The 25000-nt window shown below is 35.2% G+C and overlaps 2 protein-coding genes across 5 annotated transcripts in view; one reads left to right on the top strand and one right to left on the bottom strand.

Annotated features, from left to right (window-relative positions):
* LOC144978358 (TBC1 domain family member 9-like) overlaps positions 1 to 16367 on the bottom strand; it is a 59027-nt gene extending 42660 nt beyond the window's left edge. For 3 of the 4 annotated variants that reach the window (XM_078924288.1, XM_078924287.1, XM_078924286.1), the window contains exons 1-9: positions 16159 to 16362; positions 13472 to 13583; positions 11010 to 11061; positions 8243 to 8320; positions 6540 to 6626; positions 5303 to 5386; positions 3207 to 3340; positions 2418 to 2483; positions 1901 to 1977 (exon numbers count right to left, since the gene is read on the bottom strand). In XM_078924288.1, the coding sequence (XP_078780414.1) occupies positions 1901 to 1977; positions 2418 to 2483; positions 3207 to 3340; positions 5303 to 5386; positions 6540 to 6626; positions 8243 to 8320; positions 11010 to 11061; positions 13472 to 13583; positions 16159 to 16202 (734 nt within the window). In that variant the 5' untranslated portion in view covers positions 16203 to 16362. Of the gene's footprint in view, positions 1 to 1900; positions 1978 to 2417; positions 2484 to 3206; positions 3341 to 5302; positions 5387 to 6539; positions 6627 to 8242; positions 8321 to 11009; positions 11062 to 13471; positions 13584 to 16158 lie in introns of all 4 variants that reach the window. The other variant, XM_078924285.1, reaches the window with a different exon arrangement.
* Positions 16368 to 17356: 989 nt separating this feature from the next.
* LOC144978357 (uncharacterized) lies at positions 17357 to 21663 on the top strand. The gene is made up of 2 exons (XM_078924284.1): positions 17357 to 17538; positions 19863 to 21663. Coding segments are annotated over exons 1-2 (804 nt in total). The 5' UTR covers positions 17357 to 17537; the 3' UTR covers positions 20666 to 21663.
* The last annotated feature ends 3337 nt before the right edge of the window (positions 21664 to 25000 follow it).

Raw genomic sequence — 25000 nt, 5'->3', positions numbered from 1 at the left:
GAGAGAGCTAATGGGAGTGGTGGGAAAAGCTATAGATTATAACCAACAGATGTTTGATTAATCAATATACTCGTAATACAGAATTAGTGACACTCCACCCACCCCCACCCCCTCCTCCAGCTCGCTCCGACAAACTGAAACAACATAGAATATTGTATACAAAGAACCTCTGTAGATAAGTTTTACTTTTTTATTTTATCTGTTTACTAATCAGCACAAATGATTTTGTTCAATTGTGCCATGGCTTATTGATTTATTTGGGATATTTACAAATATGTTTACATGTTGGACTATAACTGTAATGTAGTAGAAAAGTATATAAACCATATTAGAATATTCCCTTTACCTTTTCTGTATTGAATCACTTCTTCTTCCTGTTATTATGGTTATCTACTTCCTGGCGCCAGAATGCCTTCTTCCGGTTCCTATTTCTACTCTAGTCTTTAGTCAGTACAGTTCAGGAGCTCAATAAATTAACATGTCTATCTCAGTTCATTATGATCTTTGTGTGTGTGTGTGTGTGTGTGTGTGTGTATTTGTGAGAGTATGTGTGTGTATAAATCTACAGTATCGTTTTAGGTGATGAGTTACACTTTATTGTATTGATAAAGATGCTGATTCAGCTCTTTCAGACACTTTAACACAAGTGATACTAAGCTGCTAGAAGCTGTGGACTGTAAAAAAGTAATACACAAAAATGATTATAACAGCTTCAAAAAAGAACAAAATACTAAACACGGAGTGTTTCGGGCTCAAAACACTTCTCCAGCCAACAAAAAAACAATGAAAAGATAAATACATTACTTAAATACTAGACTGACGGCAGAGAAATATTCTGCACATGCCGAATATTTCTCAGCCATTGATCTGGGGGTTTTTTTTAGTAATGTTTTTATGTTTTCATTGTTTTTGTTGTTGGCTGAATAAGGGATTTGAGCCCAAAAATTCTGTATTTAGTAGTTTGTATTTTTGTTAAGCTGTTATATTCAATTTTTGTTTAAGACGCTTTTAACAGATTTTCAATTATCTCATTTGGTTACTATTTTATGAATGTCCAAAAATGGCAACCCCAAAAACCTGCAAACTCAAAAAATGGACGATAAAAGAGTTAATGTCTTTTTTAAAAAATGGAAATTCAAGCACCAAACCTGTTTGTTTATTTCACAAATCATGAAAAACTCATTATTTAACGGAAATCACTCCTTAAAATCTAGATCTAAACCTAAAAAATAGCCATCTTTCTTTCATTAATCATCCCTATCAGCTGATCTCACTTCACCTCCGTCATAAACATTAAATTTAGAATGCTTACAAATACTAATCAAACTTTAAACTTCTGGAAAAGAAAGAAAAAAGGATGTTTCTTTGTATTCCATTATAATCTCAATTTGGAAAGCCCAATAGCTCAGTTGGTAGCACTCGCTTCACATGCAAAGATGTCTTTTTCTGTCCAACAAGCAGTGATTGGGTAGCTGGGTGTGTTAGATATGGTGGAGAGTACTTTGCAATAGATTAGCGTCCTATCCAATGGGTAGCAAGCAATATGTATTGTCCATTCCATGCCATGCAAACCGGGATAAACTCGGGCTCCATGGTTCTGAAGGGTTTACTTCTTTTTTAAAAGCTTATTACAATATCTCAGTTTCAACTTGGCTTGGGTCATCCAATCTGATATATTTGCCTGAAGCATGGAACACCAGTTTGCATCTTATCCGTGCTTTCCCAAGGCAGGTACACATTTGATAGAAATAAAATTTCAAGCTTTTAATAATCTATATTTTACCAATATTTAATCCCAAAAATTTTATAAGGACATTTGGAACAATTCCGCTCTCCTTCGATAAAGTTTTGTAGTAAAACATTTCGAATGGTTGTGCATTTATCAATCTAATTTGCTCACTGTCTCATTGCCATGTTAGCCAGCTGTTCCATCATCGTGAACGTCTCCTTGCTATGAAGTAACATGGAGAAATAATGCTGAGGAGGAAAACAAAATATGGAACGTTATTATGGAAAGGTGTGGGTTTGTTAGCAGTTTTAGTAGTTTTATTTTTTGCTCATGATTATATATTTCACTACACCACTTGGGACATCTCATCTCTATTATTATTATTGTTATTATTATTATCACGATTATTATTATTTTTATTAAAGTAGGTTTATCATAAAAAATAGGAGAATTGGCTTTATTTTTTTTCAATCTTTTATTGAGGAAAATGAACAGAATTTCTTTAAACTATCATTTCACATTTTTGGTCAATTCCACTTCGAAACCCAGAGATGTGAACTAGCAATTTGGAATACAGGAATTTCAGACTACCCTCGGATGAATTTCAAAGCTGAAACAGGAATTTTCACACACAAAATCCTTTCTGATAACAGCGATGATAACAAGAACATCAACAATGTCAACTTACATGGCCATCCCTTGTAGATACTTTCACACTGTCTGGCAAAAGTAAATTGTTTCCACGCTCCAATTTCTGAAATGAGAACAGTTCACTTAGAAAGTAAAACCTTCCGTTATATATATATTTCACCCTCACAAGGAGAAAATAAAAGTTCAAAAACCTTAGAATTATGTCGTCTGGCAGCAACTTTCATTTTCAATAAGTTTTATCGACTTGCTCATGAAGAATTGTTCAAAATAGTGGGCAGGGATGCTCATTTATCAAATTATTATCGATCATTAGCCAATACTATGATTGTCCACCCGAATGAAAAACAAATAACAAATATTATGTACACATTTAATAATCAGATATATAAAATATCTCTTGTAGCATTCAGGACCCTTATTCACACACACATGCACCTTAACATCTTTCCCTCAATTCACTCCTACCACTCCACAGGGACTCATTCCCACCACATTGTTTTCACATTACTACTCCTTCTACAACTACTACTACACTACTACTACTACTACTACTACTACGACTACAACTACTACTACGAATAATAATAATAATAATAATAATAATAATAATAATAACAATAATAATAATAATAATAATAATAATAATAATAATAATAATAATAATAATAATAATAATAATACTGCTACTACTGCTACTACTACAACTACTACTGCAACAACAACTACTACTACTGTTACTACTACTACTACTACTACTACTTACTCACACCCACACCCACATACATGGAAGCATGCACAAACATTTGCATGGACAAATGAAACCCACCGTGATGTCAGCCCATCGTAGAATGAGTTTGGCCTCCTTCCCCATAAGAAATGAATAGAAACAAAGATGGTTGACACTGAGATACATCCAGCCTTGACGTGGCAGGTTTCCTTTCCAGTAGCTACAAGAATAATCTGGTGGATCAACACAAATCAATCAAATAAAATTTATGTCAAGACAAGTTAACTCCAGGGCCAAGTTTGTATAAAGTATACAATTTCTATTTCTAACAAAATTACAAGATTTTGAATGGATTTACCATTAAAAAAGTCCTCTTTCAATATATGACAGCGCAAATAGTCTGGACACAGATATATACTAAGAAAATCAGACATATTCTTTTTAGAGAGAACATCTTTTTCACGTTCGCCTCTCTATATAAATAAAACATTTCCTCAATCATAACATAGGTAATGAGACAGAGTAAATGAGGCATGACTGTAAACTGAGGAACCAAGGTTCGAGCCATAATTCCTATGCTTTCGTTTTCTGCTTTTTTTTTTTTTTTATTAAAAAAAAAAAATTTGTTTGTTTTGTTCCTTTTAAAAAAAAATGTATTAATCCCATACATGGGTTCCAGTTTTCCAGTTCATGCCGGAATTCCGGTTTCGCGATATCTCAAAGTCAAATACCTCCGGTTTCAGTGTACCTCTGGTACTCTCTGTCTCTGTCTGTTTTTTGGCTCCCCTAGAGAGAGACAACTGCACTGTGAGTATTTCACTATGTATTGGATATTATAAGTTGGTTTTAAAATCAAATTAATTTCCTCATTGTGTCAATATGTTTGCTGTGTAATCATTTAATAATGGTATAAAAACAGTGATGAAATAAGAGTAAAGTTTAGGCCGCATTTTCAGTAAGAACATTTTCAGGTTTGGCAAAGTGTCGAGATTTTAGTTTCAGGTTTCAGCACTTCTTCCTGCTGGCACCCATGATCCCATATTTCTTAATTCAGCAACTCAAAAATTCCTGTTGACATTGGCCGTTTGTGTTATCAAAATAATTCCATGGAATACCAGGAATGATGCATTGCATCTGTTAGAGAAAAAAAAAGCTGTACTAGCCTGTCATCTGCATTTTTTGCGGCCGCAAATATCAGGGCGATCCGCAAATTTTGGCAAATTTCCCAAAATTGGCAAATCGTGGTAAATTTTGGGAAAATTGGCAAATTTTGGGGGAAAAAAAAGAATCGAAAACAAAATAACGAAAAAAAAAGTGCGAAACTTGAGAAATGTTGCAGCTTTGCCTGGGCTCAAACCAAGGGAAGCTACTCTCTATGGGTAATGATCCTTTAAAATCTTTGTAACAACGCTATTCATAATGTAGCCTCCTTAAATGTAATAAATTGTCTTTTATATATATTTTTTTCTGTATCGCGTGTTAATTTTTACTGAAACGCTTAGTTCTACTCGGCAAATTTTTTGGCAAATTTTAGGTCCCAATTTGGCAAAAAAATGCAGATGACAGACTAGCCCCATAACACGCGTCATGTCAAACCCTAGATGTTAAGTGCTGCCGTTGGCTTTGAGCATAATTTATTTGATATTGCAATATTTAAAAACTCGTTTTTGTTTTCCCTTTTATTCAAAAGCTCAAACTCAAGAAGCTTTGCAGAAGGGCATGACACTTTTGCTAAATGTCCTTCTCATTATTAATTTCATTTATTTCACAAATAGGGCTTAATAAGAATCAGTATTTCACTCCAAACAGTACACTTGTTAGGGGCCCTTTTGTTCCTGTCATCTTACAATAAATCATTAAAATTACAATATTACACTCATCATCCTCATCAGCATCATCAATCAATAAATAAGTAAATAAAAATGAATTAAGTAATCAATTAATAAGTAAAAGAAATAATAAATAAATTAATTAATTAATTAAAAAAATAAATAAAATACAAAACAAATAAATAAAAAAATATACCAAAGAAAGAAATAATTCTTAGAAAATTTCTTACGGCTCGACTTTTTTAAAAATATGATGAAAGGTGTCATATAAAAGAATTGATACAACAAAAAGACAAATCCTAATTTATAACCCTTGGACAAAATCTTTGATTTTTCAAAGTATTCATTCAGAACAAATCTCCTTACGATTTACAAGTTTCTCTTCAGGCGGCATACTGAAATATTTCCTGAATTTCTTAGTGGAAGCCCTCAGGTCCTCTACCTCTTCATCTGGGAATCAAAAAGGTTTAAAAGGTTGACATTGTCATGCCACTTGATAATAATAATATTAACATTTGGAATTGTATTCGCATATTTGAGACAAAAAATTGTACCAAAAATATGCGAAATCATACCAGTTGGCAGATCTGTATTGTGCCTGATTGAACCGGGTGTGTTAAAGTCGATTTTAAAACCAAAATGACCAGAAATGTGACATTTCACTTTTTGTCACTTTCAGAAACTATACACATTCTCCTCAATAAAACATCATGACAAACTGGGGAGCCGGCACTGGTGTAAGATAAAGATCTGAAAAAGTGTGCATGAAACAGTGCTAAACAGAGCAAGAAAGAATAACACACAGGAAAACAAAAACATCAAAAACAAATTCAGCCTGCCGCAACTGGGGAACAAACCTCAGATCTCCTCATTGCCGGACAGACATGCTACCATTACATCGATGAGATTGTCTGACAAGGTGGGCAGATTTTTTTGGGATGGCTTTTTTCTTGCTTTTCTTTCTTGCTTTGTTTGCCACTGTTTCATACACACTATTTCAGATCTTCAATATAACATGTAAACTTGACCTAAGTTTCACATATTTTTCTATATAAATTTGATTTTGAACATCTAAATCATCCTGACATAATACCGTTTTGAGGTGGAAAGTCACATTTATAACCTCATGACCCACATTTTGCAGAAACAGAACTATACCAAATTTACAATCATGGTATGCTAAATTCTTCGTGCCGAAACTAATATAAGCCTTCATGACTTATTTTTCTTGAAATGCCATTGATTTCTTGAATCGTAAAACAATTCTATATTTACTTTACATCAGTATTTGGATTTTAATTTCCATACTTAAACTAAGAAAATCAATTTTTTACTTCTTAAATTGTGTCAGAAATTGTAGAAAATGCGAGAGTGCATGAGTAAATGTTATGCAGTGTTTTTATTAGCGTATATGTTTCGTTTTGTTTATTCGTCTATTTAATTATTAATAATTTAAATGCTGGAGAAGGTAATAAAGATCTAATATTTATTTATTTTCATTACTTTTATGTACCCTGAGTAATATGCAGCATGATCCGACAATAGAGAATTTTTTAAACTGAATAAAATTCTAGGACAATATTTATTGAAAGCAACACTTTACCTTCTTTTACTTCTTCCACATTTGCCATCAAACTTTCAATTTTGCACTTGATGAACTCTGTGACCTCATCCTCCGTCTCAAAGGCCGCTGTATGGTTAAAAACAAAAAACAATACAAAGATCTCAGTTTATAAGCGCTCCAGATCCAACAAGCGGGGTGCAAAACATAATTTATACTATATAAATTTACCCGTTTATAAGCATACTCAATTTGTTTTATTTGTTTGTTTTTAAGGGTTTTACAGGGCTTGCATGCTCAATTTTCAAATCAGTCTTTTAAAACATTGAAAAGAGAGAGAAAATAAACTAGTTAACAAAAATGTATTCAGAAAGAATCAAAATGCTCTGAGGATGTGTTATCCACACCCTGCTAATCACTTCTCTTCAATAAAACATACTCATTCTATTGATGCTGTGCATTTAGCCAAAATACTCTCAACATCTGCCAGCCAGATATAACGTACCAACACACAAAATTATGTGTAACCTTGAACGTTTATAGACTGATTGAGAAAATAAGAGTGAGAACTACTCTCATACAAATGACTGGCCAAAAATGATAAAGAGCTGAGTGGCGTCAATTTTTTTCCTTCTATAGGTTAACACCTCTCTGATGAAACAGATAAAATAGGTTTATTAAAAAATTGACTGCAATGACAAAAGGCAACTTTGGTAAGAATCTTTGAGCCAACCTGGTGGCGGACCTAGTAATGGATATGTAGGGTTGAGAAAATAGGAAAATAGAGAGAAGAGGAAGAGATAAAAAAAAGAGAGAGAGATAGATAGAGTAACAGAGAGACAGAAAGAGTGAGGGAGAGAGAGAAAGAGTGAGGGAGATAGAGAAAGAGTGAGAGAGAGAGAGAGAGAGAGAGAGAGAGAGAGAGAGAGAGAGAGAGAGAGAGAGAGAGAGAGAGGAGGGATGAGATAGAGTGGTCTGATTTATAATTCCAGAATTTTAGATGCAGTGGAAATCTTCAAATTTAAATTAAAAGAAAAAAATTAGATAAAGAAATTGAGATGAACTTTTTTCAAGACAAAGCAAAGCAAACCAAACAAAAACAAAAATTAAAAATAAAATAAGTGCAAACATTTAAAATTTAACCCATGCCCCCCATCCCGCCTCACCACACCAACCCTTCAACAAGTGCTGAGGATATTTGTCTCTGCCATGCCCTGTGAGTCTGGCAAATATTTAAAATTTAACCCATACCCCCCCCCCCCCCTCTCCCCCAGCACACCAACCCTTCAACAAGTGCTGATGACATTTGTCTCTACCATGCCCTGTGAGTCTGGCAAACATTTAAAATTTAACCTATGCATCCCCACCCCCACTCCACCACACCAAACCTTCAAAAGCGACTTACCACTAGTCCTGCCACGATATTCATCTCTAGCCATGCCCGGTGAGTTTGGAAAACATTTTAAATCTAACCCATGCATCCTCACCCTCATTCCGATAGCTAAATTGGTAAAGCAATCGCTTCACTCTCAAAGGGGCCAAGATTGTGTAGCTGGGTCTGTTAGATCTGGTGGAATCTACTTTGAGATAGACTGGGGTCCTACATACAGGGTAACAAGCAATAGCTATTATGTATTTCACGCTATAGAAACTGGGATAAACACAGGCTCCATGGGCCTCATGATTCTTTTACCCCCCCTCCCCCCTCTCTCCCCCATCCCACCAACCTTTAAAATGCGACTCACCACAAGTGTTGACAATATTTGTCTCTAGCCATGTCCAGTGGGTTTGAATCTCTCTCCTGTTGTTTGCTTCAGCAATCACTGAGATAAAAAGAACAAAAAACTTACAAATGTTATTGTTGGGTAATAAGGGGGTAGAGAGAGAGAGAGAGAGAGAGAGAGAGAGAGAGAGAGAGAGAGAGAGAGAGAGAGAGAGAGAGAGAGAGAGAGAACAAATCACAAAACTAGACATTTTCATTTCAGTCATATGGCATCCTTAAGTAAGTGCTTTCCCCTGTCCATGTCAGTGCTATAATCAGTCATAATTCCTTTCCGTTTTCCGTGTCAATGCTATGCTTGACCATAACTTCTTTCCCCTGTCCATGTCAGTGCTATAATCAGTCATAATTCCTTTCCGTTTTCCGTGTCAATGCTATGCTTGACCATAACTTCTTTCCCCTGTCCATGTCAGTGCTGTGCTCAGCCTTAACTGCTTTCCCTTTCCAATGTTAGTGTTGTGCCCAACCTTCTACTTTGTTATTCAGTGAATGCGTTTGACACCAAATTTAGTCCCGTAATTGGTGATAAAATAGTTATTTTAAAGACCCAAATGCACAGGACGGGTATCTCAGTGAAGAAGCTGATTTTCTATATTACATGATTTCATGGAGTCTTTAGAAATGTTTTTTTTAAAGATGTGAGTTGACCTCCTAACATTATTCACTGTATTGGGACAGAATCAATGGCAATCATATTCTCAGACATGCCAACCCTTCACATTCCAAAAGTGGAATTAGAACGCTAGGAAATATGAATTTGAGATTTTTAAAAATAGGAATTTAGGAATTTATAATTTTATTTACCACAATCACAACATCAACTTTTACACCTTGATAATTTCCTATCCAAAAAAAAACACCAACTTTTCCACAAGAACATAAAGGTGGAATTCTGGCAATGCTGGCAACATGATTACATATGTTAGGGAATGGAAAGGGGAGGGGAGAGCAATTGATTTTATTACTTATCACCCCCCCCCCCCCTCCTCCAGTCTTATCATTATCATTAGTTTTTGGAAATCAGAATTTCGAAATTTTAGAGACATTGGCGGAATGGAGGAGTGAAAATCGGAATAGGCACTTTTCCCCTTATAGATTGAAATCAATAGGTACGTATTCCCCGAACAGATTGAAATCAATAGGTATGTATTCCCCTAACAGATTGAAATCAATAGGTACGTATTCCCCTAACAGATTGAAATCAATAGGTACGTATTCCCCTAACAGATTGAAATCAATAGGTACGTATTCCCCTAACAGATTGAAATCAATAGGTACGTATTCCCCTAATAGATTGAAATCTAAAAGTGTTTTAAGTGTGACAACACATGAGATTGACCACAATGTGACACAGTGGATGGCCTTCATGTCAGGCTACAAGATACAGGGTCCCATCTTAAATAATAAAAACCTGATCCTGCCTAGAAATACTTTGTCATAAATTTTTAAAAATAAATAAAAATGAACATTTATATAGCGCATTTTTATAGATTTATCATGTTCATTGCCCTGCACAATGTTTTATTCATTCCTCCAGCAGCCGTATAGAACTGTATTTCCATTTAAACACTTGATAGGCATCTGTTTTTTACTAACATTCTTACAATATCAGTCACTGCATATGGACAGCTACTCATCCACACCTGAGTTGAGTGAAGTAATGTGTGTTAAGTGCCTTACCCAAGGACAAAACATCAGGACCAGAATTTTCCACAATCAGTCACCTATCTGGCCACTGACCATGCTTAACATTACTTGACTGTTATGAGAAGACAAGGCACCATACCGATGAGCCATCAAGTCACACACTGAGTCATATAGAACTGCTATGATCTTTAAAAGAAAGTGTTTGAGTTATCTTCTGTTATAGATAGTATGCGCTTGGCTAAGAAGCTCATAACATTGCCATCCGGAAGTATAATGGACCAACACACAAAACTGTTTGTATCCATGAACGTTTATAGTCCGTTTAATATAGTTCAGTGAGCATTACTCATAAACGGGGATGGCAAAAATCAATAATAAAGACCTGAGTGACGTCATCTTCGAACTATCTATAGATTACCTAGAGTATTCCTGAAGACAATTCACCGTTCATTTTATTTTGGTTATTACACCATACACTGTGAAATAAATTTTTGCAAAGCAGAAGACTTTGTATATTGCCATGACAACGGTGGGACACACACTTGCCAATACTTTGTGTCCTTGAGAAACTAAATCACCTTGTCCTTGTCAATGCCACCCTGCACTGTGGCTGATGTGGTGATTATTTCATTTTTGCTTTAAAATAGACCTTAAAGTCAAACCACAGGTATAAATAAAGAAAATGTATTTATCTATTTATTTATTATTATCTAAAATTGACTGAATTGATTGAATAGGCCATACAAGAAGGAAAGGAGAAGCGTGTCATTTTTCATTTTTTTAATTCTTCCGAAAAAAAGGTTGTCTGAAAGCTCAAAACCTGAAAATAATGAAAATACAGAATAAAAAATCTTATGCACAAAACAAGGGTGACAACTCGTGTTTCCGATTTCCATTGCTCAGAATATAAATAATTTTCAATGACACTATTTCACAGCAGGTAAATTAATTTCTAATGAAAGATATACAGGATTTAATTTATTTAAATAGCTAATTGCCATGTTGTTTAAATATCACTGAGTCCAACCTTGAGAAACAAAACCAAAAAAAACCTAAATCACCAACAGAATGGACCCCAGACTTACTGTAACTCAGCTCTGATCCTTCTGTTTGATGGAGGATTCTGTACGGACGAGTCTGCATAATGAAGAACCAGAAAAATATGTGTAAAGATTATTGTCTAAATAAAGTATTTAGCTCAAATACAGTTTCATATATCAGTTGGTACTGATGAAAAAAATAACAAATGCTGCATTTATAACGGTCTAATCCAGGATTTACCACCAAGCCCTGGCTCTATTACAACATGTACAAGCACATCACAGAAACAATAAATAGAGTAACATTTTTTCTTAGGGTGAATTTTAGTTTTTAAAAAATGAATATGAACATTTATATTGCGCATTTTCACAGATTTAATATGATTCAATGTGCTTCATAATGCATCATTTATTTCCCCAGAATGCCATATGCAATATATATTTCCATTTCATACAGTACCAATCACCTGTTAGGTGTCCTGTTTGTGGTAACATAACATCCGTCCCTGCTTATAGCCCAGTACTCATTCAGGCCTCAGTTACAGTATACAAATCAATAAACTCTATTCGTGATCTTGTTATTGTCTACTGGAAAGTAAGTATTGATGGTATTGTCAAGTCTTGTGCGCTATGTGGTCTTGTTGTATGACACTCGCTTTCGGATCGGCAGGTCCTGGCTTCTAGCCTTGCTCGGCGTATAGTTGAGTCCTACTCACATTCTCTCACCGTACTCAGGTGTAAAATGAGTACCTGGCCGTCAACAGCGTTGTGTCTGTCGGAAAAATTGTAATATCGTCTAACAGGCGTCATGTCTCGTTCTTCATGTTATGTGTTGCTGTTGGTCAGGGACCCTTCGTAAAGCGCTTTGAGCATATTTAGTGGATATTGCGCTATATAAAAGCTCTAGTTAAGTCTAATTGATTGCCTCCATGGAGATGAAAACTGATAATCAATGGCACAGTTCTGTGATGAAGTCAAGCAACACAAAGCATAGTAACCCAATGGATGGTGTACAGCACTTCACTTATCACACTTTACCCAACTCAACTTAGTTGTGAAAGAGTGCCTGACTGAAGGCAGAGATGGATATTGTTAAAGTGACACTCTGTAAAAAAAAGTCCATCTCCATTTCTAAAAATAATTTTCAGTGAACGAACTGAAAAAAAAAGGTTTAATGGGGCTTGGAAGCCCCAATAGCTCAGTTGATAAAGAACTCGCTTCACATGCAATGGGACTGAGATCAATCTAGATGAAGTAGATATTTTTATCCGACCACCTGACCACTCAGCAATGACTGGGTAGCTGGTTCTGTTAGACTAGCAGAAAGTACCTTGCAATAGGCTAGTGTTTTATCCAAAGGGTAGCCAGCAATTGTATAACCCTTTCAAGCTGTAGAAAACAGGATAAACTCCAGCTCCATGGACCTAATGACTCTGAAGGACTATTTTTTTTTAATTATTTTTTTTTTTTTCAGGCTTGCGGCAGGAATAAATGAACCATTTTGATGACGACAGTGAAACCTTTAAAAATCATATTCAAATTTATTGTGAATATCCATTCATAAGAAGATAACAAAAGATAAGTATAACTTTATTAATCTACCTTGGAAATTACACTTTGCGTCACATTGTCCCAACATTAATAATAATGATGAGTAAATTGTAAAGATTGTAATAGTAATAAAAAATTTTTTTTTAAATATTGACAATAAGTAATATTGCTACTAGTGATGAATATTGTGTTGATGACTAATCACAATAATGAGTCCCTCAGAAGCCATAAGGCCTATGGATCCTGTCTTTATACTTGTTTGTATAGCATTTGTTTGTTTTTAAGGGTTTTTTGGCACTTGCAACGCATTACGTCATTTAAGCGCCAGAAAAAAAGGAAGAAAATAGGATAATCAAAAAATTCTAGATTCACAATTAAAAGACATGAACAAATGGAAGATAAAGAGGAATGCTTCATATGGGAAACATATGAAGATTTCAAGAGCACACAAATAGTGTACTTAGTTTGAGATCACCTATAAGACTCATCTAGATACAAGCTCAGGATCCAACTAAGAGGTATGCACTCAAATGCTTACACTTACAGACCATGACATATTCAAATAAAAAAGAACAGTATACAACAGAGAGATGATTTACAAAGGGAAACAATATGACCTCCCAAAGTATTTGACAGTTTCTCTCCTAGCCACGGACTCAGGCCAGGGTCAGGACAAAACTAAGTCATCTCAAGAAAGCAAGTTGGAAAACAGATGAAGGGGAATAAAAGACACAGTAAGTGACTGACTTGCCCTTTAAGGGAGGACAATAGATCCCACCCAGTTCAGAGCATCAAATAGACAATAGAAAGTACTTGCTACCGTTGGATAGGATGCTAGTCTATCACAAAGAAAGAAAGAAAAAGTCAAAGAAAATACTGAATGAGAAATGCGACATTTCCCAACAAGCTGCCCTGGTAAATTTATAAAGCATATCTTATGTACATGTTTGTCTCACCTTGTTATCCAGTACGGTATCAAGAGTCCCCACCAAAAGACCGGTAAGACCTCCGCCGCCATAACCTTTCCGTACTTGGAGGATAAAAAATGGATTGGCTCTGTCTGTTGACCTAAGATAAGACAATTGTAAATTGATGATTTGAACGTTCCTAAGAATTATCAATCAGAATATTCCCTGCATTTAGCCCATTCCGCTGTATATTTCCTGTAACGAACGTGACTTAAACATTCCCTATTCATTGAGCTACTCAAAGAAAAAGGGAATGCCGAAACAGTACTTTTATAAAGATATCCCTGCCCTGCCAAGCAAGGTAATATTACTAATGTTTTGCTAGCCAGATGTTTTCTCTTGCTGAAGGGATCTGACAGTCAATTTTTATTTTTAATCTTTCCAAAAAGGACCAATTTCTAAAATGTTATAATAAAAAGAAAAAAACATGTGAAAGGAAATAATATGACTTAACTGACAAGTGTGTTAGATTTGATAAGTTCAAAATAAAAGGATCGGATAAGATAAAGAGTAGCTCATATTATTATATGTACATTGTGATAATAATCGAAATGCAGAATGATGCAAGAAATCAAAGAAATAAATAATAAATATGGACATCTAAATAACGCATTTCACCGATTTACCGTGCTCAATGTTCTTAACAATGTCTCATCTATTCCCCCATCAGTTCATATGGAACCATATTTACATTTCATATAGTACCAGTTGCCTATTAGACATCCTTTTTGTATTAATATCCATCACTGCCTACAGTCAGGCACTCATTCATACTGACTGATACCTTTACTTCATACTGTCAAAGGATTGTTGCTTGTCTAACACTGTAAGAATATTATTTTGTCCTGATTTTATTTGGATATCATTATGTAAAGTTGTTAGAGAAGCTTTTCATTTAGAACTCAGTTACTAATTTCTATCTGGACTTCCAATTGATCCATGATTTTGTCTTTCTCATCAAATAATGCAAGTTTAGATTGCTTGTTGATAGTTAATATAACATATTATTTTCATGTCCTATACTATTACTATGTCAATACTATACTAGAGAGGTGGGCCTTTGGCCTACCAACCTCCGCTGCACGTCCAACTCGCCTTGAGCATGCATTCACGTAAAATATAAAGATTTTTTTTAAAAACCTACCTCTGTTTCAAAAACTAGCATCTTTCACCTTTCTAAGAAACATTTTGATTTTTCAGAACTTTAGTTCGTTAAAAAATACCGGCCAATCTGACCCGTTGAGTCGAATGAAAACGAAATTTTGTTGTTTACACGGTTCAAAGGAAATGCCGTAAATAAGCTTTCATGGACTTCCTGTGTTGTTTTTACAGTGTCACGTGACCGTTTTGAGAAATTTGTCGTCTGCTACAAATAATTAGACCGGTAGGGGGTAGATATTTTCGTTGGAGCAGAGAAAAAGTGAGTATTATTTCTTGGACTTGTAGAGAGGCCTAGGGTCCACCAGCAGTCAAGTTTATTGAATAAAAGAAAAAAAGGCCTTTTTACTGCACTAATGCACCAAATTGCATACCTATCTATGGACACTTTGTTCCGTATCTTTTTCCCAATAAACTTTTTTAAAAACCTGGGGCCAGGGTTGCTAGTTTGGCCGTGGCCAAATTTGAGAAATTTGGCCCTTTCCCAAGCCATTTGGCCTCCCAAAATTTGGTTTGGCCACTTGGCCTCCTGTAACCAACTTTTTGGCTTCCTCTGACTTTCCCCGTTATATCGTTTTACTCTGGTACCGGTAAAACTTATTTTATTTGGCAATCTAAATATCTAAATGCAACACGTGCTAACGTCACAGATTGCATTTGCTAATGCTTCTATATATACGAATTTTCCTTATCCTATCTAAATTGTTTAACAAATCTAAAGAGTTTTCGCGAGGCTAAGGTGGGTTTGGTGGTATTTGGGCTCCTGCCGAGGAATCTGGCCTCTTGCTATAGCTAGTTTGGTCTCTTACTCAAAAATGATCTGGCAACCCTGCCTGGCTAGGCGGTACCTTGATAACAGAAACGATACCCACACGATTTCGCGAGGAATTAATCATGAAAACAATTAGGATATAATTTCAACACAACTTTTGAAATTCATCAAGGATTGTCCATTACCGAATGTTTTTTGATAGAAAACAAATGCATCTTCAAATCTAAACTGCTTTTGACGGTAAGCGGTAAGTTTTTTATTTATTTTTCGGTCCAAACGAATGATTTATCCTGGTATAGAAGCTAAGTATTGGTAACACCGGCGCAGCTCTCTATACTATGTCAATAACTGAAATAATTCGAAATTTACTGCCAGGGGAGACTATTCAGATTCGAGTCCAAAGAACCTATTGATTGCACATGCGCATTGGAGATTGAGTCAGAATAGTTATGGGAGACTATTATTCAGACTCGAGTCCGAATTGCCCCAGCCTTTCGAAAGTGCACTCATACTCATCATATTATATTGTTAATTGAAGAACTGAACTGAAAGCTCATACTATAAGTTAAAAGGGCATTCATATCAATAGCTTGACAGGCATAGCAACAAGAGATCAGAGAGGAACCATCAATTGGGAATGTAAGTGTGAGTACGGACCATGAAGTAGGGAGTGTGGAGTGAGACTGAGGAGACAATCTTCAACTTTTTAACTTTGTTCGTTATATTTAATTTCTACGAGACTTACCATAGAGCATTGGCGAGCAAAACCTCTTGAGGTTTCACCCACATGATGATAAACTGCTAAACCAGTTTAACAGAATGCATTCGGAAAAAGGAAAGAATATGTTGGGGGCAGCATTCGAGATATATCTAGATAAAACCTAAGTCATCTGATGTGTGCAAGAAATAGTGTTTACTTCCCTTTTCGTGTTTTGTTTGTATTGGTGTCACAACTTCCGTCAACATTAACAGCTGTTTCCGGTTATCGAGTTTGTGAATATACAAGAGAGACTACTGATAAAATAGACTTTGAGGAGGGTTCGATTGGGCGACGTATACATGTATGCAGGACTAACATCCAGAGGCTATTGTGGGCTTAGTTTAACATTGTTGTAATAAACAATATTTTACGTCATTTTGGAGATTTCCATTACAACAACGATACCATGATAAATTGGGATATCATGTCGGACGGGAGCATTTGACCAAAACAAAAATAACTTTTAAACAAAACAAAAAAAAAAAGCAAAAACAAACAACAACAAAACATAAATCACGTATAATATCCAGTCACTAAATCCTAATGTGAAAGATATCAATATTCTGCATCTAGGTGGACTCATTGTATCAAAAATTGGAGCAGTTCTATGTTGGGAATATTTTCCACGTCTTTCGAAACATTATTATTATTATTATTATTATTATTATTATTATTATTATTATTATTATTATTATTATTATTATTATTATTATTATTATTATTATTATTATTATTGCATGATAATAATAATAATAATAATAATAATAATAATAATAATAATAATAATAATAATAATAATAATAATAATAATAATAATAATAATAATAATAATAATGATAATAAATGGCATCTATATAGCGCCTTACACCGATTCCAGCAGGTTCTACGCGCAGCGCTACTAAGCGCATGCTTGAGGTTGCCATCCGGAGATGACATGTTATGTCCTTTGCTATTCGTCGAGTCAACTTATAAATCAAATAATGGGCATGATCTATATTTACTTTCCATGTGCTCGAGGTCATTGGTCACATTGCAAAATGTGCTCAAAGTGACGCACTTAGTGAAAAGTGTTCACAGCTTTTTAAATATCTAACATCACGATTGGTCACTTTTCAGCTTGACACATGGGTATGTTTATAACATTTGAAACAAAGCAGCGTGTTTACATTTGTTAAAACTTCTCAGAAGGAATTCTACCTTTGTGTTCTTGTGACAGTCTGTGTCGTGTTTACCAGGATTGCTGCTGGGACTTTGAAATCAGGTGTCACCTGGAAAATAAACAGTACCTCACTCAGTACAAACAGTTGTCTGGAGCCATTCCTAGTTGTCTACGTGGCAATGCTGTGATTGCTGGCAGATATCAAAGTGAGAAATATCTCCCCCCCCCCCCTCTCTCTCTCTCTCTCTCTCTCTCTCTCTCTCTCTCTCTCTCTCTCTCTCTCTTTCTCTCTCTCTCCACACACACACACACACACACAAACACACACACACACACAGAGACACACACACACATACGCGCGCGCAATGTGCAAAGTAACATGACATTTGTTTTGAGTAAATTCATTTGAGGGTTAAGAGACAACAATGCCCAAACTAATATCACAGAAATGAGAAATATCTTCAATGTAGAGACACGTCCCCCCATATTTTACATTAATGACTCTCGTAGATTTCTCTCTCTCTCTCTCTCTCTCTCTCTCTCTCTCTCTCTCTCTCTCTCTCTCTCTCTCTCTCTCTCTCTCTCTCTCTCTCTCTCTCATCACATGTCGCTGATAGCTATACATTACTTTAAAGTCATACGGTATACCTGCAAATTTTGTTGACAAAAACTTTTGGTGTGCAAAAGTAAGTTCACACTTATTTCTTCCTTTATATCTTTTAACTCGAATAAAGCAATACGTGGTGTTATATATCACTTTAAAGGTATATTAATTATTTATTCAATGAATGTAATTATATGTTTATCTTTAGTTTCAATCAAATTCTCGAAATTCCGACTTAACAAACATGTGCGCAGGTAAGAATTTTAGGGAAAGCAATGCCGCCAGAAACTGGAGGCACTTAAATGATAGGACTTTACACCACTTTTGAAATTCAATAACCTTATTGAAATCTACGCGACTTCACGTGATTTGATAAACAACATGTCTGCAATATCAGTCCTTTTTTCTATAACTGTAAATATACTGCCGCTAACAAAACTCATACCTAGACTAAATTGAGATCCGTGCCCGTTTGGTTGTGCATGTCCAGACTGGGCTGTCTGTTTCAGAATATTCCGGCAGGTTTGGTATATTATCCCAAAAGGCTATTTACAAATTGATATAGAAGTACACGATAAACGATGGACGTTTTCAACAAGACAAAAACACATTCAAATCGGATAAAGGGGATGTGGCTCTTTGGTAGTTTGGGGGTAGATCATGGGAGGCCAACAGACATCCGTGTTAGAATAAATGGCAGGTTGTCATCTGGCAGGTACATTAGAGACAATGACATCGCAACAGTTCTTATGCATGACAATGCACCATCACACATGGCTCGAATTACGCATGCCATTTTAAGAGAACAATAATTTTAGGCAAGGGTAAGTTGTCATCAGTCAGTTCTGACATGAATCCAATCCAGAGCATTTGGGATACTATGTAAAAAGTAGTACAACGTCTTGACCGTCATCAAAACTGAGATGATTTAAACAAGCGTCTCCAAGATGCCCAGAATAATCTCACTTCCGAGTTTATTGAACTATTCACTCTCTCCATGCAATGCAAAAACGAGTACTTTTCCTTCATCAAGGAGGGCACGCAAAGTTTTAATAAAGTTGTGTAAATTTGCGAACTCAATTTTTTGGTGCCGCTTCTTAAACGTAGAATATCAGTTTATAAATGGTATTGAAATTTACATATTTATATAAATTGGATAGAGAAATAAGCGAGCTTTCCATTAATGTATGACAAATTATAATAATTGTTTTGTAATCAAAATTATGAGGGTTCAAATGAGTGTGAACTTACTTTTGCAGATGACTATATTATTATCGCTTACTTTTTACAAGCGTTCCTCAAGTCGTAAATTAGCCGCATCATGTGGTACACTAAGCCTATTCTATCGTGGCACAGTAAAAGCGTATCCTGTAAAAACCCTGTAACTCAATAAAGTTAAAATATGAATTAGCCAAATTCGAACAAAACTAAAATCAACTATGACCAAAGTCTCAATGCTAAATTTCAAAAGCCTCACTTGTTGAGTAACAGAATGGTTGTAAAAATATGACAGCTATACCAACATTTCAACAAAATCCCTGAATGTGCATACAAATTGGAATTGAGCATGGACGTGAGCGGATGCACAAAGTTCCTGCAAAATAAACACACTTTTTAAAATTGTGCGCCACGTTGGTTGCAATAAAGTTACAAATCTCACCTTGCAATGATATGGTCCTATATATTGAGAGTCAACGAATATTTTCACAATCCACTTTTTTTAAATATTCCAGGCGGTATATGATACCACTTCACGTGAATCACAGATATGAGACTTTATGAGTTGAGGGTAGTTTTCATCGTTCAATATTTAAATAAACCTTTTCTATACAAAATAATAGGGGAAAATCATTACTCATATTTTAGCAAATTTGTCCTGCTGTTGTGTTTATCGCTGTTTCTATATTATTCCAATTGAATCCACAGTGGACTACGAGTTCGATGGCAGACAACAAGTATTGTCATACAACGCTATCCCTGGACTTCAATTTAAAGGTAGCAGTGTCTATCAGCTCTTCTACAGTGACAAAATGTATTTTCAAAATACAACTGATTGGGCTAAACAGATAGTAGTTACAATAGACAACAGAGTGGATGCTGTTGTTGATATTTTAAAACTATTTCTAGAAAATGGAAAAATCAGTAGAAAGATGGAGTCTTTTATTCGCGAAGTTCCGGCTGAAAATGTGATAACACGAGTTTGCCATCTGATATCAATCAAATGCTTTAATGCAGCTGATATAAAAGATTATTCTTCTCCTTCAGCATCTTTATTTCTAACGGAAACTGCTGAAATTTGTCGAATTGCGACGAATGCAAGTCGTGGCAATGTATTTAGTGAACGCCATTCCAGCACCATAACAACACCCGTAACAAGCACAACTGTTAGTCAGACTCCACCATTCCTTGTGACTACCAAATCGACCACTGAGCTCTTTAGCATTCAGGCCAAAGAATGCATGACACAAACTGTATCACCTGACACAAGCCGGTTTGCTGAATCGTTGTCCGTAACGATGTCTTACAATGACAATCATCAACTAAAAATAAACAGTTATGAAATACGAGTACATGGTCCAAAATGGACACTCATAAGAAACGTGATAGAAGATTTCAATGATTCCACTGATTACCAAACAAAAAGCGATTCTGGGACCGGAAATGATAGAGGAAGTTATAAATTACCTATGTTTACGGTTATTTTAACGTTACATGTTTATTTTAAATAAATGACAAAGATGATTAATAAAATAGCGCATTTCCAACGATGAAACGTGTTCATTTGGCTTTAAAAAGTCATAAACAAGAATGAATATATCAGCTGCAAAAAAAAAAAAAGAACAAAATACCAACAACGGAACGTTTCGCGATCAAACCCTTTTCAGCCAACAACAACAACAACAAAAAAGACAATAAAAACATATATACATCACTAAAAAACAGATCAACGACTCAATATTCTGTACAACTGTCACATGACTATGTTTCACCTTTATATTTCTAAATTTTTATTTTAGTAATACAAACATAGGAACGGAGTTCATCTCACTCCACTTAGGCCTACATGTCGGGAGGCTTAGAAAAACTTTACTTTCTAATATTAGATAATCATTCCTTTAATAGCCTTCTCTTTGAATTCATTTCAAATTAATGAATTCATTTCAAATTAATAAATACTTTTCTTTCAACCATCATTGTCACGTACCCACTTATTAAAAGCTGATTGATTTAATCTTCATTACTCACTTCTCTCAAGAACTTATACCTTGACGGCCACACTATTCCACTCCTGCATATTGTCTATATTTTCGACATTACCTTGACGGCCACACTATTCCACTCCTGCATATTGTCTATATTTTCGAGATTTATATATCTTACTCCCGGGGCTTTGTGGAGCACTTCACTATTTATTTTTATTTCCGCTCTCAAGACGCAGGAGCTTCCTTTGTCATCTTTGCCAGTTAGATTACTGTCAATAATGTATCAAGCCTGGGCCGATCGGAAGAAAATCTGCTACTGCTCTGAGATTGGAATTGGAGCCCCACAAGTCCGCACCCAATATCTAACATTATCACCATCTCATCTAGATCGCAAACGATACGCAATATCATCATATTCTCATGTGTAACTGTTTGTGTGTGTGTGTGTGTGTGTGTGTGCCTGCGTGTGTGTGTGTGTGTGTGTGTGTGTGCATTTCACTGATTTAGACAACATTTTAACATGCCTGCTCAATTCAAGCTCTCATGATTTCATTAACTTTCTTTTCAACTTTGTGAGGGATGTGAACAAATGATCATCGGAGAGGTTGGGACACAGACATTTTAAGTGATTGGATCGGGGCAACAAAAACAAACAAACACGATCTTGTCAAGTTTCAGGCTTGAAGGAAAAAGTTGAAACGTTCAAAATCTCAAATGTTTCCTCCTTTACTTTCCTTCTCTCATTCAACTTCAAGCCATTCAACAACACGCCATTTTAAACAGAAAATAGTTGTTGTGTTGAGTGAGGGGACAAAGACTAATTTTCAGAGACGAAAGATCGCTTCTACTTCTGCGAATAGTGATTCCACAGTGAAATCAATATTCGCAGTACTACTGCGAATAAGCACTTCGTTCATTTATAAGAAGACTCATTTAATTAAAATTCACATTTCTATTCATACAACTCGTCATTTGTTCTTGTTAAAAGTAACTAGTAAATTCTGGCGGCCCTATTTATCACATTTGTATTTTATAAATGTAGTCAAGTTAGATCTTGGGCGCTCATCAGACCACGACAACGTCATCTCCGTACAGAGCGGACAACAGTGGTGATCACCTAAATGCTCGGTGGTTTGGAAGCGGAAAATATTATTATCATTATTATTATTATTATTATTATTATTATTATTATTATTATTATTATTATTATTATTATTATTATTATCATTATTATTGTTATGAAAACAGGAGCATTTACATAGCGCAATATCCACAAAAAGTGCTCAAAGCGCTTTTCAATGGGTCCCTGACCAACAGTAACACGTAACATATAGAACGAGACATAAAGCCTGTTAGGCGATATTACATTTTCTTCCAACAGACACAATTTTGTTAACAGCCAGGTACTCATTTTACACCGGACTGCGGTGAGAAAATGTGAGTAAAGAGCCTTTTCCAAGGATTCAACTATGCTTCAAGTGAGGCTCGAACCTCGGAGCTTCCGATCCGAAAGCGAGTGTCATACCACAAGACCACATAGCCGCACAACTATTTAAGGATATGCAAACCACTTTTGTCTTGTAATGATCGTTGATTTATAATTTGGATTTTTAGATATATATCAAGCTATTCTAACAAGGTGAGGGTTAGGGTCATTTGAACGCCTATAGTGGCCTATGTGCTCCCATAAAATAAATTTAACTTGGTAATCGGTAATAAATCATTAGAAAACCACGCTTTCTAAAAAAATAACTGCAAATAGTCCCATTTTCAATGCCTGGTTGCAACAACTTAAATAAAAATCACACACGGTAAAAGGAATCTCTCCCTTTTTATTTCTTCCTTTTCGCGTCCTTGCCATTTAATCGTGCTTAGCGGTAGCAGAGTCGCTTTCCATTTCATTTCGTCATTTTATGACGTTATTGTTTAGTTTATAATATTTGTGACTTGTCTGTATTGTGTTGGAACGACGCGAACATATTTGCAGGTCTGATAACCTGACGAAATTATAGGCTAGTTTTAATATTGTTGTAATGGACGATATTTTATGTTGGTTTGAGAATATATAATTTGGGTTATCAAACCTGCAAATTAGTGTAAATCGTGTTGGGATGAAAAGTGGAATAGAAAATATTATAATCAAATAATGTACTTATCGGAATTATTTTTTTCGTAAGTCAAGAAAATGGGGGGGGGGGGGGGGGGGGAGGGGGGATAAAATAAATGCTCATAATCCATAATCCAACTCATATTATTGAATGTAAATCAAACTTTCTGAATGTAAATCAACCCGACACAACACCGTTTTGAAATGGTAGGTCTCATATATAGCAAAATCAGTCAAACAACTTGATTATTTAACCATGGCATTTCCCTATTAATAAGATTCTCTCCACCAACTTGTTTCGGACAAACAACTCACTTTATAATGGGCATGATTTATATTAACTTTCCATGTGCTCTGGGTCATTGGTCACAGTGCAAAATGTGCTCAAATGGCCCACTTAGTGAAAAGTGTTCACAGCTTTTTAAATATCTAACATCACGATTGATCATTTGATTCAACTTGACACATGGGTATGTTTATAACATGTGTAAACAAAGCAGCGCGTTTTCATTTGTTAAGAAATATCCAATCGTTGGACAGCAACAAATCGTGTGATTGATGACTTGGTTGGACGAAAACATGAATAAAGATCGCTCCCATTCTAAAAAAAACAAGTATTCAAAAGTGAAGAGATAGAGAGACGATTTGAATGTCGCGCAGTGCTTGTGGCTTGCTGCTCTGTCTTTCCTGTATGATATTGAGTTGAATCGCACGGTTTCAAGGAAGCAGCGGGAAAAGAAGAAAATACATAATATCCTTTTGTATCACAAGCCTGATAATTGGTATAACTCAATATTCATTTCAATGGGATATTTTATATAGCATAGACTTACAATATACTGATCATATGATGGTGAATTTCTACCCGAATAATGTCATTCAAAAATGTCCTTAATTATTTCTTAATAAATAAAAGATATATATATATATATATATATATATATATATATATATATATATATGTGTGTGTGTGTGTGTGTGTGTGTGTGTGTGTGTGTTACAGTGAATTACATAATCAGTCGGATGGTGAAAAGGTGTGAACTGAGATATCTCCAAGTTTAGTAAGAAGGTCAATTTTTATTCAAAACGAATTCTTATCATAAATTATTAAATCAACCCTTTTTGTACATATTCGGGAAATATCAAAGCATAATTTTACTTCTAAATATTTTTTACAGCTAGTCAAGTTGAAAAAGTATGAAATTTGAGAAAAGTTGGCGGATACATTTCCCATACATCTGACCATAACTTCATGAAAAATCACCCGATTTACCTCAAATGAAGATTAAAATGCTCGGGAGAGCATATTCATTCAGAAAATATTTTTTTTTAAAATGCAAATCCAAAATTCTCACCTTCCGACTGATTGTGTTATGTACTGACACACACACACACACACACACACACACACACACATATATATATATATATATATATATATATATATATATATATATATATATATATGTGTGTGTGTGTGTGTGTGTGTCTGTGTGTGTGTTTTATTGATTACTCCAAGGCCCTTATTCACGTCAACCATATTGAAATAATCAGACATCTGGAACTGTTTCCATCCATGGCAGAACATTCGATTTACTACCAACTTCTACTACTACCAGAATGCAGCCATAGTAATCCAGTCAGAACCATTACTGTATCCCTCCATTAAAAGGGGAGTCCGGCAGGGACGTATTCTTTCACACTATCTTTTTAATTTATTCAACGAATTCATTTTACGAAAATCTCCTGGCTTT

Source organism: Berghia stephanieae, chromosome 8 (assembly GCF_034508935.2).
Source record: "Berghia stephanieae isolate SIO BIC M18660-M18661 chromosome 8, UCSD_Bste_1.3, whole genome shotgun sequence".
Lineage (NCBI taxonomy): Eukaryota > Metazoa > Mollusca > Gastropoda > Nudibranchia > Aeolidiidae > Berghia > Berghia stephanieae.
Note: the sequence above shows the minus strand (reverse complement) of the source record. Positions and strands in the feature narration are given on the sequence as shown.